The sequence below is a fragment of the Hibiscus syriacus genome, unplaced genomic scaffold, assembly GCF_006381635.1.
Source record: "Hibiscus syriacus cultivar Baekdansim isolate YM2019G1 unplaced genomic scaffold, ASM638163v2 tig00014370_pilon, whole genome shotgun sequence".
NCBI lineage: Eukaryota > Viridiplantae > Streptophyta > Magnoliopsida > Malvales > Malvaceae > Hibiscus > Hibiscus syriacus.
In genome coordinates this window covers 155385-173722 of record NW_024062323.1, presented here as the reverse complement: position 1 = coordinate 173722, position 18338 = coordinate 155385, and the positions used below count along the sequence as shown (strand labels likewise).

Here is an 18338-nt window from a genome sequence, read left to right as displayed (position 1 = left end):
CTAGTTTACTTGTAAAACTATTTGAAAAGTTAGAGCAATCTTTTGGAGACCTTCAGCCTAAAACAGATGATACTGAGAATGCATCCATGGAACCTAATGATCCTAAACAGAGAAAAGTTCCCGTCTCGGTTCATATAACAGCTAATGAGGTAATGGATTTGTCTTTTTTTGAAGAAAAAAAAAACTCTTTATATATGGCTTGTTGGATAGGTCTTCCCCCATCATCCTCTAAAATGTAAAGGAGGCCCGAGGAGTGGGGATGGAGGGAAACAACTATCTAGATAGACTAACGATGATTTGTGTTTTAAAATTATCCCATTTGAATTTTTCTTCGAAAAAACAAAAAAAAAATTATCTACACATATTTCTTTTTATCATTTTTTAATTTCCCAACAAAGTAAAATTTAACCTTTTCATATAAAATTATCATTTTTATTTTTTTACATTATAAATTAATGATGTTAATAAGAAAACTTTTTAATTGATTTTATACTTAAATTTGAACGCCAAATGTACAATCTAATATTTTTTCCCTTCAACTACCGAAGCATCGATTGACGTATAATAATACCTGAAAATACTTAATTAATTAATATTAAAAACTTACTAAATAGATTATATTAAATTATTCAATAAAATTAAAATTTAATTCTTACCCATCTTAAAGATCAATCTAAAATTGTACAATCTTTGGAAGACTTCCTGAAATTCGATAATCCGATCTATCAACTTTTACTGCCAACCGTTTAATCTCCAAGGAAATATAGTGGATATCTTTTGTCTGCATGTTTTTTACCCACCTGAATAAACTACCCAGACTTAATATTTTTTTGAAGCTACTTTTTTTTCTCAACCTTGTCAATCTCATTTTCATTTTGTTGAAGAAGAAATCAACTTCCTCCTTAGACATCATCGTGATTTTAAATGTATAATACATCCTCACTTTACAACATAAAAATAATTTAACACACGTTAATTTTAAATAATATAATAGTGAATTGTTAATAAAATTTTAAAGGATTGATACAATTTGTTGTAATCTTTAAATTATCGGAGATCTTTCGCCCAATGGTTTGGGCTCTCAGTTACTCAGTCTTTCTCCTTAACAATGGTTCAATTCTTCACAAGTGCAAATATGTTTTTTTTTTTTCATTTCAATTGGGTGGTGACACGTTATTAAATAAATTAAAATTCATAAATAAAACATTTCAATCATGTATTGACATGTGTCACCTTCTAATTGAAAGATTAATTTATTAAGTTCAATTTATTTAATTCAATTAAAATAGTGAATAAAGTGATAGAATGTGTAAATATTAAGGACTAAATATATAAATAATTATGCCAATTTTATTAACTGATGCATCACCACCTCCGTTAAAAAATAATGGCTTGTGGCTTGATTGGCTTAATTTAAATATTTAAATAACAAGATGGTATGATTGATTAAATCAAAACGTCGATGGTCAACATAAAAATGGGTAATAGTTTAATGATCACCCGTGTAATTTACCAATTGAAATATTATATAATTTTTAAGATGAAAATAAAATATAATATCTAAATTTATATCGTACATAATCTGTTTGCTCATAATCACGTTTATTTATGATGATAGTAAATGAATTGTTGTTATTTTATGAGATTTTAAGTTCAAACATAAAAAATATCAGGGGTGTGAGCGTTCAACATCAAATGGTTGAGAGTTATCTTTAAACATATATTGTTTTGTATTTTACTCCAAATTAATCATAAAAAAAGTAGGAGAGTAGAGTTTGAACGAATAAAATTGTGTTCATATTCATTTATTTATTTTTTAAGTGCTTACGTTCGATTTGTGTTCATTTAAAATTTTAATATCGTGCACGTGTTCATTTATTTTTAATTCATTTAGTATTTACAAACACATTTATTAAACGATAGTGAAGATTTTCATTTTTATGTTAAGGAATGTTTAGAAAATAGTGAAATTATGCGCTAATCCTTAAATTTCCTTAGGTTTCATAGTTTGAATTTCAAGGTTGACATAGTATTCAATTTAGTTCCTACATTCATCATTATTTAAAATGTTAAAAAAACAATCGAATAAACGATATTATAAACGAATCGATAAATAAATCAATAAATGAGTTTTTTCATAAACACTACAAACTTAACAGACTTCTATTTATATTCGTTAGTTTATTAAATAAGAATATTGTGTTGAAAAGTACACACTCTTGCCAGTTTAAAAGTTTTCCCAGGTCCACACAAATAACCTTTGGCCGGAGCACAGTGAACATCCTGTGAGCAAACGCAGAGCCCTTCTAATGCGCATCCTTCCTTTAACATCGTGACCCCTTTCCTCAACCCAAGAACCTGGTCGGTCCACTCACTCGAAAACAACCCCAACGGATCGTACTTATTTTTAACCTTCAAAAACTCTACGCCGTTCTTGTACTTCTTTATAACCCCGTCGAACGCCAGGTTCCGATTCTTCCCCCAGTGCGGCAACGCACCGTATTTGAACAACGCCATCTGCTCGATCTCTTCCAAAATGTCTTGGTAAAGCCTGGGGGCCATGGGGTCTTTGCTTCTGTAATAGGAGATGTCGAAATCTATTGCGTCTTCTTGCTTGCCTAAGTAAGCAGTTGAGGCTTTCACGTAACGCATGAGGATGCCGTTGTAGAGTTCTAGGCCGCAGAGTGATTTAGGTTCCATTGCAACCAGCTTCTGAACGTCTTCGATGAAGCTTTTCACGACGGATAAGCTGACGGAGAATGTGGTTTGGTGGAAGAACTCGCCCTTGATTCTTGGATCCCAAGCGCACGCGGTGATCAGCTCGTCTTCGAGGCTGTCGAGGCAGGTTCCCGATGACTGGAGGCGGTTGTGGAATCCGATGACCGGATAGCCCGTAAAAATCAAACCTACCTCACAAATAAAAGAAATAACATTGTAAAAATAGAACAATCAAAGTATGTTGAATGGAAGTATAGGGATTATATCTCAAATTAACAAGAGATTAATAGACTCAAGGGGTACCGTTGTTTGTCAATCCATAAGCAGCCGTTTGCAGTGTGGCTACGATCACCTTTGCATCAAGGCACTTCCCATTAGCATCTCGAAAGAATTCCTGAGTTTCCTCTGAAACATTAAACCAAATCGTAAAAAAGAAATTTTTTTGTCGAAATCGAAATGTTAATTGATGAAGTTCATGCATGCATGCATGGTAGAATTATTCATCTAGTAACGAACCGTTCGATCTGGTAAGTGCCAAAGCAAGTGAAGGAGTGGACCGAAACGGCGTAAAATCGTAGAGACCATTGCCGGGCTTATTAATCGTCACCCGATCGTCTATTCTGTAGACGGCCTTCCGTTGGCTTGGATACCAACTTATGTCTGCAAATTCATGCAGCTTGCCGAAGCTCACTGCTTCGTCTCCCAAATCTTTGTCACCCTTTGTTAGGTATGTGATTGATCGTTTGAAAAGAGGTTGAAGTTTGAAAGTCACCTATATAAAGAACGGAGCAGTAGATTATAATGAAAGGATAATTACTGTATAAAGGTTTAATTCTTATCTTAGTCCTTGTATTCTCAAAGTGTTAGAATTTAGTCTCTCTTCTCTTATCTCTGAGAACCTATTGTTTCTGTACATCTGATTTCAGAAGAAAAAAAAAGTTCAATTAAAAATGGATTAGTATTTAATATAATATCAGTGGAAAAATTTAATTCCACAACAATATTTAAATTTTATCTTTATATGTCCTAAATTTTATACAACTCTAATTGTCATATGACATCCATTCAATTTTGTTCGTGAATTTTTTCTAATTCCAGTTATAATAGAGTTAATTGCATCATATGCCTTCAAACTATAATTTTTATTTTAAATTAGTCCTTAAATTTTTTTAATATTTTAATTTCATCCTCAAACTATGATTTTAAATTAGTCCTTAAACTTTTGAATATTCTAATTTCATCACTAAATTATGATCCTCTTTCTAAATTAGTCCTCAAACTTTTGAATATTCCAATTTCATCCAAATGTGTAATTAGTTTCAACCATAGTTTAACCTAATTTTTGTTTTTTTCAAACATATAATAATATAAATTGGTCTAACAATTTTATTAACAAGGGATGTGATTAGTATATACATATAGTTTTGGATGAAATTGAAAGGTTTGGGGACCAATTTAGAATAAAGGTCATAATTTGGGAATGAAATTAAATTATTCAAAAATTGGAAGACTAATTTAAAATGATAGTCATAGTTTGATGATGAATTTAGAATGTTTAAAAAAATTAAGGATCTATTTAAAATGAGATCATACATTAAAACATACTATGCAATTAACTCATACTAATACATGAAATGTTTTTTTATTAATACATAATAGCTTTTTTTAGATAATTACGAATTTTATCTATCCCGGAGTAGCAAATCTGCTACAAATAACACTTCAATTAATTACTCACGATTTTATGTTAATTAAATATATGATATTTTAAAAATTCTAATCTAAAAGATTTTTTATATTAAAACATTTACTACCTCAAAAATGTGATGCTTGTTATCTTTCGAGGTTCTAGATTCAAACATTAAAATTTATTTTATTTTTTATTATCAAATAATTATAAATCTTTAAAACAAATATTTCTACGTAACCTCTCCGAATTAATAAAAAAAACTACACCAAAAATTTCCATTGACTTAATTTGGGGTCCAACAATAAAATAGAAAGGATCATGAATGCTTTTGCAACAAGCTTGTCCACAAGGAGAACACACGTTGAATTGTACTACGTACCTGTGAAATTACCCCAAGGACTCCAAGCGAAACCTTAGCTGCATCGAGATCTTTGTCCCTCTCATTTAACACCCTGACCTTAGCATACCCTTCATCGGCTCCGGCAGGGCTTACAATTCGCATCTCCACCACGTAATCATGAACCGCGCTCCCTTTCCCCCACAACGAGCTCCCATGAGCTCCCGTACCTAAAATCCCACCAATGGTGAGCCCCCACCAGTACGGCGCATAAGGCAATGCTAATCCAACATTGGCGGCTTCATTAATCAACTGTCTCAACGTGACACCGCTCTCCACCGTCATCGTCATTGCCGCTTCGTCCATTTGCACTACACGGTTAAGGTGCTCGGTGCTGATAAGCAACCCGTCTTGGCCATCGGGGCAGACCAACTTCGGGATGCTGTGGGAGAAACGTGTCACCACTTTCATTTTCCTCTTGGCTTCGGTCGCGGCCGATATGACCGAAACCAGCTCTTGTTCGGTCGTCGGATACGCCACGTTCCCCGCCCGGCAGATGGCTCGGTCGGGGAACATGCCGTAAGAGTTCGTGACGGTGCAATTCGAATCATTCTTCGAACATTTGACAGGCTCCGCCGGGGGAGTGCAACTCACCGAAACAGCCAATAGAGAGAGGCATCCCCATAGGAGAAGCTCATGAAACATGGTTTCCCGTTCTGAACGTAACATCGATATCTGGGTTTTGGTGGAAAATGATTGAGGAAATCTCTTGGCTATATAATACTATTTTGTTATTAAACAGATCTGTAGCTTAGAAGGGGGACCTGGCGGGGAGAAACGCAATACATTGGTTTAAATGCTTTGAAGTTAAGGACTTTCCAAAAGGTAATTTATGGATAAATAGTTTTAAAGGTTAAGAATACAAATGATCATTAGGTTATATTAAAATATTTTTTATTATTAAAGTTTTAAAAATTATAAAATAATAATTAAATTTATCGAATTGTCATTCCACGGTATAAAATAGTGATAAATCTTGATGAATTTCAAAATGACTTTGTTATTGTTTGATAAATTTAATGATCATTTTATAATAGTTAGATGAAATTTAATTATCATTTTATAACCGTCTAAGAAATTTAATAATTATTTAATATGTAAACTATCCGTTTTGGTCCATTTTAGTACTTAAACTTTCAATTTTTTTCAAAACGTAACGTTAAATTTTGAAGGGTGCTAAAAAAAAACTAAACTTTAGATACAAAAATAGACTAAAATTAATAATCAGATCGGTTTATGAGATTTTGGTGGCCCTTGGGCTAACAAAAAAATTAGGCCCCCAATTAAGGATATAAAGTACAACTTGAATTTATGTTTTCACCGTGTTGCGTTTATCGCTATTACGAACACAACAAGTGATATTGTAGTCACTACAAGTATCGTAATTATGAATTTTAAATAACATATGCTATTGTGGATGTCACAGTTTCGGGCGATATCGTTATCACTTCATAACGATCATTGTTGTGGTTACAAACCGTTATTTAAGTAATTGTTCCTAATAACAAGTGTCGAAAAATAATTTTTAAGAGTAACTCCATAACAACAAGTATTAAAAAATGGGTCGCAAATAATAACAAATATTTTAAAAAATAAAATTTAAGAGTATGCTCGTAATAATAAATAAATATTAGAAAAGAAATTGATTTCTAAAAGTACGTTCCTTATACAAATATTGAAAAAATTGTGGTCTTTAATAATAAAAGAAAAAAAAATTGGCAAAAACTTAGACACTTACACAAATATTAGAAAAATTATAAAAGAAGGCTCGTAATAATAAATATAAAAAAAATTGAGCCCACGATAATAAATATTAGAGAAAAATTAACTTTTATAATAAGTATTAAAAACAATTGGACCCTGTAACTAATAAAATTATTTTTTATAAGTATAGTATACTATAAAAATTCTGGACCTTGGGCAGTGCTCCTCCTGCCTAACCCTAAATACGGCTATGCTGATAATTTAGATATTAAACGCATAGTATACACTTTATTTTAAGTTCCCTTATGCGTGACCCTAGCTAAAACTATTTCACTTGAAAATTTGATATATTTTAATTATCAATTAATTCATTTGATAATTCTAATTTATATAAACAAATATTAGATCTGAATTGAACACAACTTATAAAAGCTCTTGTCAATGCAACCAGGGTTTCGTTGGATCTAACGTAGATTGTTCGAGCTAATGAGTACTATATGAATGTTTTTGTTTTATTAAGTACTAATTAAAGTGTAAGTAAAAATTAATGTCTTGAAAACTCGAATAAAATAGAGTAGATCTCATTTCTCTTTCTTACAGCCTGCAGTTATTTTCCAATGCGAACTTTGTTACGACCAAGTTAAAAAAGGAAAGAAAGAGTCAGAATCAGACTCCGATTTTTCTTAACAAAATCAACCCATCGTGTTCACATTATGACCTGATCCGAGACGGACGCATAATTTATAAAAAATTTAGAGGATAAATGTATATTTTCAATAAAAAATATATATAGAACTTTAAATTATACAATAATTTTAAATTTTTAAGAAAATGATTATCCTCGGCTGCCTATCGATCAATCCCTAGACCTGACTGAAAACAAATGTTAGGTGAGATGCAGCCGTTTCATACATACCAAACCCTGGACTTCCTCGGGGCACATCTTATTTTTCTTTTCTTTAAAGTTCCTTTTTCAAGTCTTCCTTTGGAGTCAAGCAAACTACTGATTAAACATTTATATCGATCGAATTATTCGTATTTCGAATCTTATAAATGAAAATTTTCCATTACAGGTTTCTTAAATCAGACAACATCTTGTTATGAAAAGCAAGCTCCAAAGGTTTCTAAATCAAATGTTGGGTAATTGTGAAGATAATTATTTAGCTGACAGTAACTTTTTAATTACACAATTAGATTTTTTTTTTAAAAAAAAGGAAAAAGATTTCGTGTACTTAATTGACAAATTCTATAAGAGGAGTTATCTGACTCTTCAAACAAAGGTTAATAGTTATCATGTGTCCTTGTACAACATTAACAAGTGCAAAATAATTAATCCCTGTGTATAGAGTTCAACCGACCCTAATTACGCTTATTTATGAAATTAAAAAAAAAACCAAGACCCCTCTTAAATGGTAAAAGTCTTGGTTTAGTCCTTTAAAATTTTAAAAAAATTAAAAATTTAATGATAAAATTATATTGGCAAAAATGCATTTGAAGTCCATGCTCTTTTGCAAAAAATCGATGTGGTTCTTGTATTATTTTTTCTCTCAATGCGACCCTCCAACTCAGAAAACAAACCCAATGTAACCCTTTGACCAACGTTTTCCGGCATTGATCGTTACGATGCTGACATGATAGTTCACGGTGTTGACGTGATGGTCTATCTGTCATGTTTGATTTACGAATTTAGCTTATCTGTCATTTCATTCACTACATTATCAACCATCGTGGATTGTCACGTCAGTACCGTGGACAACCACGTCTACATCGTGAACTACCACGTCAGCACATAACGTTCAACTACGAAAGACGTTGGTCAAAAGTTCACATTGGTTTTTTTTGTAAAATTACATGGACCTCTAATGTTTTTTTGCCAGTTATATTTTTCGTTTAATGATCAGTCATATGGCTGCCTACTAAAGCCAAAAATAGAGATTTGAAGTAGGATTTGAGAAGCCCATGAAAATTATTAGGAATTTCTGTGTAAGATAAAGACTGAAATGGCATAACAACAAACGTAGCATATGCTCTGCTTCAGCTCCCTCTTCATTATTGAGATTAGGTTCAGGATGCTCCTTTTTCCAATGGAATGAAAAAAGGGTGTATCGTATCAGCCCACCAAAAGCATCATCCATAACAACCATTACTCTTATTTATAATGCCATGCAGATTAGGAACAATACCCAGACATCTAAATAATGTTGTGGGTCCATCCATTACATGCGACTGATCAAAAGAAAGAAAACCTCCTTCTCTTTTATACAAGATTGCATATATGCTTCAACCATATTCGAATGAGTAAGATCGGACCAAATTCGAATACCATACATGGAAAGATTATAAGCTTAATATTATCATCAATCATACTATAAAACTAAAGCAAAAACCTTTTTTTTTCTCAAGTTGTATCAGAGATGGGATCACCTCAACCACCTTCTGAGATCACAAGTTGAAGATGGGGACATCCACCGCCGAGACTATCGGTACAACAAGAAGAATAGTTAGACTGTCTTTCGATTCCGAATTGTGATCCACTCACGCTTCTAAAACTCGGACTCCTCTGACTATGACCGTAACCTCCGTATTCCATATCAGTGATGTATGGTTCCGGGACTGGAACGATAGCCTTTTCTTCGCCCAAGCAACTCGGTCCCTTTCTGGTGTTGGCCTCTGCCTCTTCCTCGGAGCACTCTGGGACCTGATCCTGGCCTTTGCAGACTCTGTTGCTGCCATGTAATTTGGCAACATACTTGTGTTATTGCCAGTGACACTACTACTACCGACCCTACCGATGTAATAGTAATTGGACCTTAAGCTTGGTGTTTGAGACGAAATCGAGCTTCTATAGTCCCTAAAAAAATTGGGGCTCGTGGACCGAACTTGAATAGGTCGGGATTTGGACGGAGAGGGTGTGATAGGGGAAATGTGGGAAGGTGCATTTTGTTGAGCTCTATGCAGAGGTGAACTGGGCCTTTGGGGATAATGGTTTGAATTTATTCTTCCGTAATTGGGTACTAAATATGAGCAAGGCCGGGAAGTATCCATTTCTACCGTTTTGATACCTTCTCTATGATATGCAGAAGCTCTTCCCCTGTTATCCCATGGCTTAGCAGGCATCCAACGGTCAAGCCATTTCGGTTCGAGCTTGTCTTCTGGACCGCCCATCGAAGGGCTCCTTCGAGCTCTCCTCATCTATTTGCCAAAAATGGACTAATCAGCTTACATGAATCATTGCAATAAGACAAGAGGGCATGGTTAAGAAGATGCACCTGTTGAGATAATGCTAGGGATAAGTTCTTTTCACGCTTCATAGCAGCTTCTTTTCTGTGTTGTAACATAGCTTTAACTTCCTCGACCGTGTGTGGCCTTTCCTCCCAGTCATCTTCTATGGTACATACTAATGATCATCTGTCGGAGAAGCCTTGAAGATAACGCAATTCCGATATGATATTCGGGTCGCTGATTGCCGGTTTCCGGCTTCTGTCCTGCGAGAGCCTCTTTCTTTGGTCGAGAAACTGAGCCTGCACTTTAACCAGAGCTTGCATACACCGGAGTGTCAGCTTGGCTTGCTTTCTCACACTGTGATCTCTCATTAAGCTTGCAACTTCACTAATCCTTTTAGCGCACGAAGAGCTCTTCTTGCCTGCACAATCACCGCACAGAAAAATCAACTATTGGAATCCTAAATTCCTAATGATAACTAAATATAAATTCTTTTCTAACCAGGTAGCCTCTAAAAGCTGTCTGAATAACAATGGAAGTAAAGTGATGATCTCTGCCATAAGTAGGCTCAGCCGCCTGCGCAGTGGTCACGGCAGCTCCGCCACAGCGCCTTCGCTCCACTGCTAAAGTTGCACTTTCTGTCGCTGCCGCAGTTGCACCGCCACCATTGCCTACACTCTTCACCGGTGTTTGCTGCGTTGATTTCCTGAAGGTCCACCGCCGCTTATCTCTCTTTACCAAAACCAGATGAAAAAAATAACGAACTTAACTTTGTTCATCAAAATTTTCCAACCTTTTCTTATCGTCTTCCTGCTGGTCATGCCGGTTGTTTTTTCTTGTCATTTGCGCCGTCTTTGGTAGGAGATCTAAAAGCCCTTTTCACAGCAGTCAACCATGAGGTCCCTCCTTTCTTCCCCATTCAAAAGGATATGGTTAAACCAGGCTGCATTTACAGACAAATTCAGCTAAAAATGCTTAGAAACGAGGAGCATAGTACGTTAACATCTTTTTCATGTTAGTGTAAATTTATAGACTATTTGAAATCGGATTTAAATCCGAAATATCTAAAACTGTTTATCTATAATCGGATCAAAATCGAGAACGTGAGAAGCATAGTGTGGTGAACAAAGTAGCGTGCGATATCGAGAAACGTTGAAAGGCAAAAGGGCATCAAAGGGAAACCACGTTGAGTTTGCACATCGCCCAATGGCAAAGGTTCTATCTTTTCCCGAACAAAGAAAAGCTCCCTCTTTTATTAACTATTCATTCAGCTCATCACTACATAAATGAGTGGAAGCTTTTCTCTGGGTATTGTTCCCTTTTCTTCTTCTTTCATATCTTCAAAAAAATTGATGACAACCAGACACTTCTTGTGGAGTCACGTGGTCGGAGCTGATGACAAGTAACTTATGAGCAAGCAATGAAAAAAGAAATCAAGTGGAAGATGGAGTAGGACAGTTAATTTGTATCATTGGGTTGAATTAGATCATGATGTGATAGAAAATTAAGATAATTATCAAAATTCTATTTATTCAATTCCAATAATAAAAAGTTTGATGATTTTTACCTGCCAAAAGGAGGCTCCTGTTCATTTTTTAAAAAAATAATGTGTTTTCGATTTTTTATTTAATATGATCTTTAAACTTAGAAAAAAAATCTAATATGATCTTTTTGATCAATGAATTTTGTCTTTTAGCATTACCATGTTGTCGTGATAGTTCACAGTAGTAGGTGACATGACTGATGTTATAATAAATGAGTTAAATTGATTTATTTTAAGTTTGAGAGCTAATTTTTTAAAAAGTTCAATTAATTATTTGATTTTTTTAAAATAAAAATATTTTAAATTTAAATAGTACAAATATATGTTAAGCCCTTTATTTCTTTGATTTTTATTTTTAGTCCTCTTAAAATTTGATTCTTTCACTGAAGCATTTTTTTTATCAATGTTAGTATTAGTGTCATTATTTTGGAACACATAATAATGGTAGGAAGTATGATAGAGCATAGATATTTTAGAGTTAGCTGCAAATTTTGATATTTCTAAAGAAAAATTCGGTATTAATTTGTTACGATATTAAAAAAAATATTTATGAATTAATAAATTTGTTATTAAAATAATATAAATTTGGTTGGATGAGAATCGTAATATAATAATTGTTGAGAACTCATTTTATCCGTACTAGTATGCAGACTTTTATCTTATTTTTAAATGATGTATTATTTATTTTCGTATATTTAACATTTTTTTTTACTTTTTTCTGATGTTTAATTTTTCTAAATTTTATAGTGAATATTTATCAATTTTAATATTTTTTATTTAATAAATAACACTAATAATTAATTATATTTTTATTATATTTAATTTAAAAAATTTATATTTTAAAAAAATCAAATAAGCCCTTGAAATTTTAAAATAATCAAGTTGAACCTCAAACTTGTAAAAAAACTAATTTAACCCATCTACCATATTAGCATCGTGAACCGTCACATCAGTATTGTAACGATCAATGATGGAAACCGTTGGTCAAAAGAGACATATTAAATTTTTTTTCAAACCTCAAACTTGTAAAAAAACTATTTAACCCATCCATATTAGCATCGTGAACCGTCACATCAGTATTGTAACGATCAATGATGGAAACCGTTGGTCAAAAATTTAACCCATCTACCATATTAGCATCGTGAACCGTCACATCAGTATTGTAACGATCATGATGGAAACGTTGGTCAAAAGAGACATATTAAATTTTTTTTCCTAAGTTAAGTAAAGAAAATCGAGAACTACGTTGGTTTTAATTTTTTTAAATACAAAGGCTTCAAGTATCCTTTTTACCTTTTTTTAATAAAATCATGAATTTAAATTTTATGGGGAAAATGCTTAGCAAACTGGATTCCAACAAAGTGGAAGTCATTGCGTGGAAAATTGACTCACTTTTTCTCACCCGGGAAAATTTACTGGAAGTCTTTTGTATTACTATGGAAAATTCAACTCGGAGTACCTTAATGTCAACACGTAATGACTTTGATGCTTCTTGACTCAGTCGTGATACACCCGTTAGTGGCGTAATGTTTAAGTTCACTTGAAAGTATAGATTAATTTATGATCATCATAGACTCCATAGCAACTCCATAGCAAACTATACCTTTCGATATGGGCATCCGTCACAGCAACAACCTATGTCACGGTTTCCTGTTATGTTTACTTGTCTCGTTACTACCGGTGTCATCATGTTCCGTAGTAACAGCATTGGCCTGAGATGTATCGAGAGTGAGAGAGAACAACTTGTGGAATTCAAGGAAGGCCTCATCGATCGTTTGGGAAATCTTTCCTCGTGGGTCGGATTGGATTGCTGCAAATGGAGAGGGTGAGCTGCGACAACCGAACCGGGCATGTCCGGTGCTCGACCTCGAAAACTATGCCTTGGGAGGAACACTGAAACCTTCTTTGCTCACTTGAATATTTGGCCTACTTGAATCTTGCTCAGAATCATTCTCGGAGACCCAATTCCCATGTTCTTAGGCATGTTAAACAACTTGAGATACCTGAATCTCTATGGTTCAGGCTTTAGTGGAGAGATTCCACCCACCTTGGGAATTATCGCACTTGCAGAGTCTTAACCTGAGTGATAATAGCGGTCTTCGTGCCCAAAGTCTTGTCTGGCTTTCAGGTTTATCCTCACTGGAATCTTTGTATCTAGGAAATGTAAAACCTCCGTGATGTAGGAGGGTCTTGGTCGAAGCAGTGAACATGCTTCCATCTCTTGTGAGATTATCTTTGTATCGTGTGGTCTTGAACCCTGATCTAACCCTCTCATCAATCAATCTCATCACATGAGGTCCTCGACTTGTTCGCCAATTCAATTAAGTCCCCAATACCACACTGGTTCTCTAACCTTACCAATCTTCAAGTGCTCAATCTAAGAGCAAACAACTTCTTGGGCACCATCCCTTTTGGATAGGAAATCTCTGCAAATTGAGGGTTTTGAGACTCAATTCTAACGGATATCTTCACGGTGGAATCGTCGGGTTTTTGGACGGTTATCTGCTTGCCGAAATAATAGCTTGGAGACTCTATCTCGGAGGCAAACAAACTTGACGGAAGGCTCCCAGAATCATTAGGAGCATTAAAGAATTTGCAAGAACTTGACCTCACACTAATTTCTTTTGGGGTTCAATCCCGGCTTCTATAGGGAATTTGTCATCCTTGTGGTTATTGGAACTATCGGATAACGAACTCATGGCACGATCCCGAAAGTATTGGAAAACTAGCTGAGCTATCAACACTGGGCCTGGTAAATAACCGTATGGAAGGTGTTTTGACAGAATCCATTTAGCCAATCTCACAAGATTAGCACTTTCCGACTCACAACGTACCATAACAGGACTTTGGTTTTTAATGTGAATCGTGATTGGGTTCCTCCTTCAGGCTTACAACTCTGGTACTCATTAATTGCTTGGTTGGTCCTTCTTTTCCAGTTTGGCTGCAAGTTCAGGCCCATCTTTTCTATGTTATACTTTCAAATGCTGGGATCTCGGACACCATAGAAGAAGAATGGTTTGCCAGGTATTTTCTACTTCCTGGTACATAGACCTGTCAAACAATTCCATCAGCGCCAACTACCTTGCAAGTTCACTCCGAAGGGTTAGATGTAGTTGATTGAGCAGGAATCGTTTCGAGGGCAACATCCCACTTTGTTTGATTAATGCAACACATGTGTATCTCCAGAGAAATTCATTTTCAGGTCCTATAGCGGACAACGTTGGGGAGCTGATGCCATGGTTGGAAACTTTGTTTCTTTCTCGGAACCAGATCAGCGGCAGGCTGCCATCATGGATATGCAAGATGAAGCGGCTGAAATTTCTCTCTGTCGGTCACAACAGATTCTTCGGACAACTCCCGGATTGTTGGAAAAATTGACAAGCTTGAAACTTATGGATGCCTCCAACAATAGCCTCTCAGGTGAAATCCCAAGTTCCTAACTTCGTCATGTCACCTTGTTGTGTTGATGTTGGGCGACAACAATCTTAGAGGGAAGATTCCTTTTCCGGTAGACAGTTATCGGGAAGTACCATGGTTTTACGTTCTTCAACTCCGATCAAAACCTGCTTGAGGGTAACATTCCTGAACAACTTTGTCATCTTCTTATATCCACAGTTTGGATCTTTCGAACAACATCTTAGTGGGTCCATTCCGAAGTGTTTCCACAATTTCACCGCCTTGAAATATGGGAATGAAACTTTGGGCTACTATGATTTGTTCGAAGTCCCAGATCATAATTGGCGAGCAAACAATGCTGGTCGGGACAAAGGGAAGGGAGCTTGAATATAGCAAAAACTTTCCTGGAGGTGAAGAACATCGACCTTTCTAGGAACAAACTTACAGGTGAATTCCCCGTAGGGCTGTGCAACTTGGCCTTTTTGGACACGTTGAATTTGTCGAGAAATCGTTTAACCGGAAACATCCCCAACAACATCGGTGATTTACGATGGTTGGAGTCCCTCGATCTGTCGTTCAACAAATTTTCAGGTCCCATTCCTCAAAGTCTCTCATCATTGACGCTCTTGAATCACTGAGCTTGTCTTACAAACAATTGTCGGGAAGAATCGACGGGAATCAGCTCCAGACGCTCAACGATTCGTCCAACTACGAAGGCAATCCATTTCTCTGCGGTGTTCCCTTTCGACAAGCTGTCCAGGCGACACCGTCTCCCCTCCACCCCATCTCGAGATGGTGGTGATTCCAAAGACAAGCTGTTTCTCTATCTTAGCATCGCTATGGGATTCATTGTGGGATTCTGGGGTGTTTGCGGTTCCTTGGTTCTCAAGGAATCATGGAGGCATGCTTACTTTCGATATGTAGACCAGTTGAAGGAGAAGGTGTTACTTTGGATTGCATTGGCAGTTGCTCGCTCGCAAAGGATGTTTGCCAAGGAAAATAATTAAAGATACTTTGGATTGCAATATGTAATACGTACTCGTTTAAATCGTCTCTTGTTCCTTCTTCAGTTTCCCTGGTGTGTGCCTAATATCAGAGCTTTTGTTTGGGTTAGTTTTACATGGTGTTCGGGGCCTTTCGGATTGAAAAGGCAGTAGGGTTCGATGACAGTTTGAAGCCCAACGTTACTGGTTGGTACCTTCTCATATTGTTAAAGCCCAAAGATTTATGTTGATGTCTTTCATTCAGGGACTAGACTTTTTTCACCTTTTGAAGAAAAAAAAATGAGCTTCACTAAACACTTCTTCTACCAAACACAAGGTTACGGTCTTATAAAGGAAAAGGAGTGCCCACCAATCTAATAGTCAAGGTGATAACATGTCGTTCTTTACAATACCAACTAGGAACTCAAGACGGTCTAAACTAAAGAAAAACGAAACATTATGAGAGACAGCTCTTCTAACTAGCATATGTGCCACTCTATTGGCTTCCCTACAAACATAAACCACTTTGCAACCATGAAAAAAGATTATATTGAGTATGTATCGGTCGTATGTAAACCTCTATAGTAGACTCATCCACCCTTCTTCTAAGACCAGATTAACATCAGCACCAAGGCTATGATATTCAGTCAAACTCGAATCGGAAGGGACCTTACTCTTAGATGATTAGTAAGAAGGTAGAGTGAGTTTAGGAGTACAACATACACACATTTTGTAGATATAATTATTTGAATTTAAAGTCTATAGAAAATAATATTTTCTGATCATTGAGGTCATTTAATCAGTCCTTTAAAATCGCATAATTAAATATGTTTAAAAGTATGTTTATGAATAACTTAAAATTTTAAAAGAATCATGATTAAATATTATTTTCATTAAGATCAAATAATCTCACGTCATACACATCTCATTTATTTTTTGGAATTAGCATTAATAATTCAAAAGAAATGATCATCCAACTCAGTTGGTAGAGAACAAGGTTCTTAATCTTGAGGTCGTGAGATCGAGTTCCATGGAGGGCATTTCATAATTTGGAGGCATTATACGGAAACTGTTCTTAACCTAATGTTGAGGACAACCTACTATCTTACCTCCCCTTACCCCATTACATATGGGAATAAATGACATCCATTATAATTCAAATGGGTATTGTTTTTATTATAAAGTAAAAGGAGTGTAATATTTTTCCATTTTGGTGATTGATTCGTATACCAAAATTTGGGCAATGTCCGTAGTTATACCGAGTTGAACCATTCAATTACAGCAGATTGAAGGATTGTTTTTCTATTGTCAGCTGTCCGCTTCGTAGGGTACCAATTTGAGTGCCCTAGACTCTAGCCTACGTCCTCCGTGCCTAGTCTTCAGTAATAACTAATAAATGCATTATTATTTCTTAATAAGATTTTAGGTTCAAATATTAAAAATATAAATGTTTAATATCGATTAAGAATTATTTTTAAATATATATTATTTTATATATACCCGAAATTAATTATAAAAAAAACAAGTTAAGTCTCATTCACTGTATAGTAACATGCCTCAAACAAACCAAATGTAAAGCCGGATACATGATTAGTTTTTAATTAATATTTTCAAAATAAAATTTGTACTCTTTTTAGCCCACGTGCCCTATTTTGATTAAAGGTGTGAACTGTGGTCGCATGGTCCGACCCCACGCCCCAACCTAACACTATTAAATCTCTAATTGTGTGATTAACAAGAATCGTGACCCATCGACGGCAACCCTGCTCGCCGTCTCCTTTAAACCAACAACCAATTTTTGACCATAGGCCTCGTAATGTCCTTGTCCGAGCTCGGTACCACCAATCTCTTGTCCCCGTTAGGTCTCCACTTTCACCACTTTGTAATTTCGCGCAATTTCAAGTTTTGCACGACAACTTCAATCCATTTCCATAAAAGAGGTTAGACACCAATTAACATGAGTTAGTTGAGTACTTATTAATATTTTAATAGATATTATGTTCCAATCTCATTAATAATTTTCAATAAATGATTTATACATGTTGATAAGAATAAATCGAATTTATTGGTAGTTGGTGATTCACCTTTTTTAGTTCAAATGAAGAGTCGTGATCGATAAGACAACGATTGTTTGTCATGGAGGATGAAAACGATCCAGGGTTATAGGGGTTACAGAGATCCTATATCTTTTCCGACCTTGGTTGGGACTATTTATAATGGACTTTAGTATATTTGCAAGCCCTAGTGATATTATAAGTATTTATAAACTAACTGTTAGGTATATTTGATTTTTAGATCTTAATTTACGTTTTGATAAATTATGTGACTCTTAAAGATGTTATTTATGTATTGTAGTTACTCTTGGATATATGTCCAGAAGATATAAGTAGGGGCGGAACTAGGAATTTATTGTAGTGGGTTAAATATTTTATTTATTTTCCATAAATATAATTTTTTAATTGAGTGGCCGGCTCCTCTTGCCCTCCCTTGGTTCCACCCATGGATATAAGCTCTGTAAAGGTTGCGATAGATGGACTAGCAGCTATGTATGTTATGTTTGACGAAAGATAAAATTTATCTTAAGAGATATAATAATGAGTATAGATTAATTTTAATTATATAAAATTAATGGTATATTTAGGTGTGTTCAATCGGTCGGATCTGTTAACTTACATGACTAAACTT

At 35.1% G+C, this 18338-nt stretch overlaps 2 protein-coding genes and 1 pseudogene across 2 annotated transcripts; 1 reads left to right on the top strand and 2 right to left on the bottom strand.

Moving 5' to 3' along the window:
- Nucleotides 1-2184: 2184 nt before the first annotated feature.
- On the bottom strand, nt 2185-5527 carry LOC120207121 (probable L-gulonolactone oxidase 6). The gene is made up of 4 exons (XM_039206641.1): nt 4788-5527; nt 3235-3490; nt 3022-3123; nt 2185-2906 (listed from the first exon to the last, which is right to left on the bottom strand). Exons 1-4 carry the CDS (start codon nt 5472-5474, stop codon nt 2185-2187), a joined length of 1767 nt encoding a protein of 588 aa, XP_039062572.1. The 5' UTR covers nt 5475-5527.
- A 3391-nt stretch (nt 5528-8918) lies between these two features.
- LOC120207120 lies at nt 8919-10650 on the bottom strand (annotated as a pseudogene).
- A 2261-nt stretch (nt 10651-12911) lies between these two features.
- On the top strand, nt 12912-14714 carry LOC120207119 (probable LRR receptor-like serine/threonine-protein kinase At4g36180). The gene is made up of 4 exons (XM_039206640.1): nt 12912-13099; nt 13220-13345; nt 14161-14298; nt 14477-14714. The coding sequence occupies exons 1-4, from the start codon at nt 12912-12914 to the stop codon at nt 14712-14714; spliced, it is 690 nt and encodes a 229-aa protein (XP_039062571.1).
- Nucleotides 14715-18338: the final 3624 nt, after the last annotated feature.

What these genes read in the sequence shown, in the direction of transcription:
- LOC120207119 (XM_039206640.1), top strand. Translation starts at nt 12,912, where the DNA reads ATGTCACGGTTTCCTGTTATGTTTACTTGTCTCGTTACTACCGGTGTC. An exon ending in GGAATTATCGCACTTGCAGA is followed by an intron (nt 13,346 to 14,160) that starts GTCTTAACCTGA and finishes TTCCTCCTTCAG; the next exon opens with GCTTACAACTCTGGTACTCA. An exon ending in GAAGAAGAATGGTTTGCCAG is followed by an intron (nt 14,299 to 14,476) that starts GTATTTTCTACT and finishes ATTCATTTTCAG; the next exon opens with GTCCTATAGCGGACAACGTT.
- LOC120207121 (XM_039206641.1), bottom strand. Translation starts at nt 5,474, where the DNA reads ATGTTACGTTCAGAACGGGAAACCATGTTTCATGAGCTTCTCCTATGG. An exon ending in TCCTTGGGGTAATTTCACAG is followed by an intron (nt 3,491 to 4,787) that starts GTACGTAGTACA and finishes TTCTTTATATAG; the next exon opens with GTGACTTTCAAACTTCAACC. An exon ending in GGCACTTACCAGATCGAACG is followed by an intron (nt 3,124 to 3,234) that starts GTTCGTTACTAG and finishes TTAATGTTTCAG; the next exon opens with AGGAAACTCAGGAATTCTTT.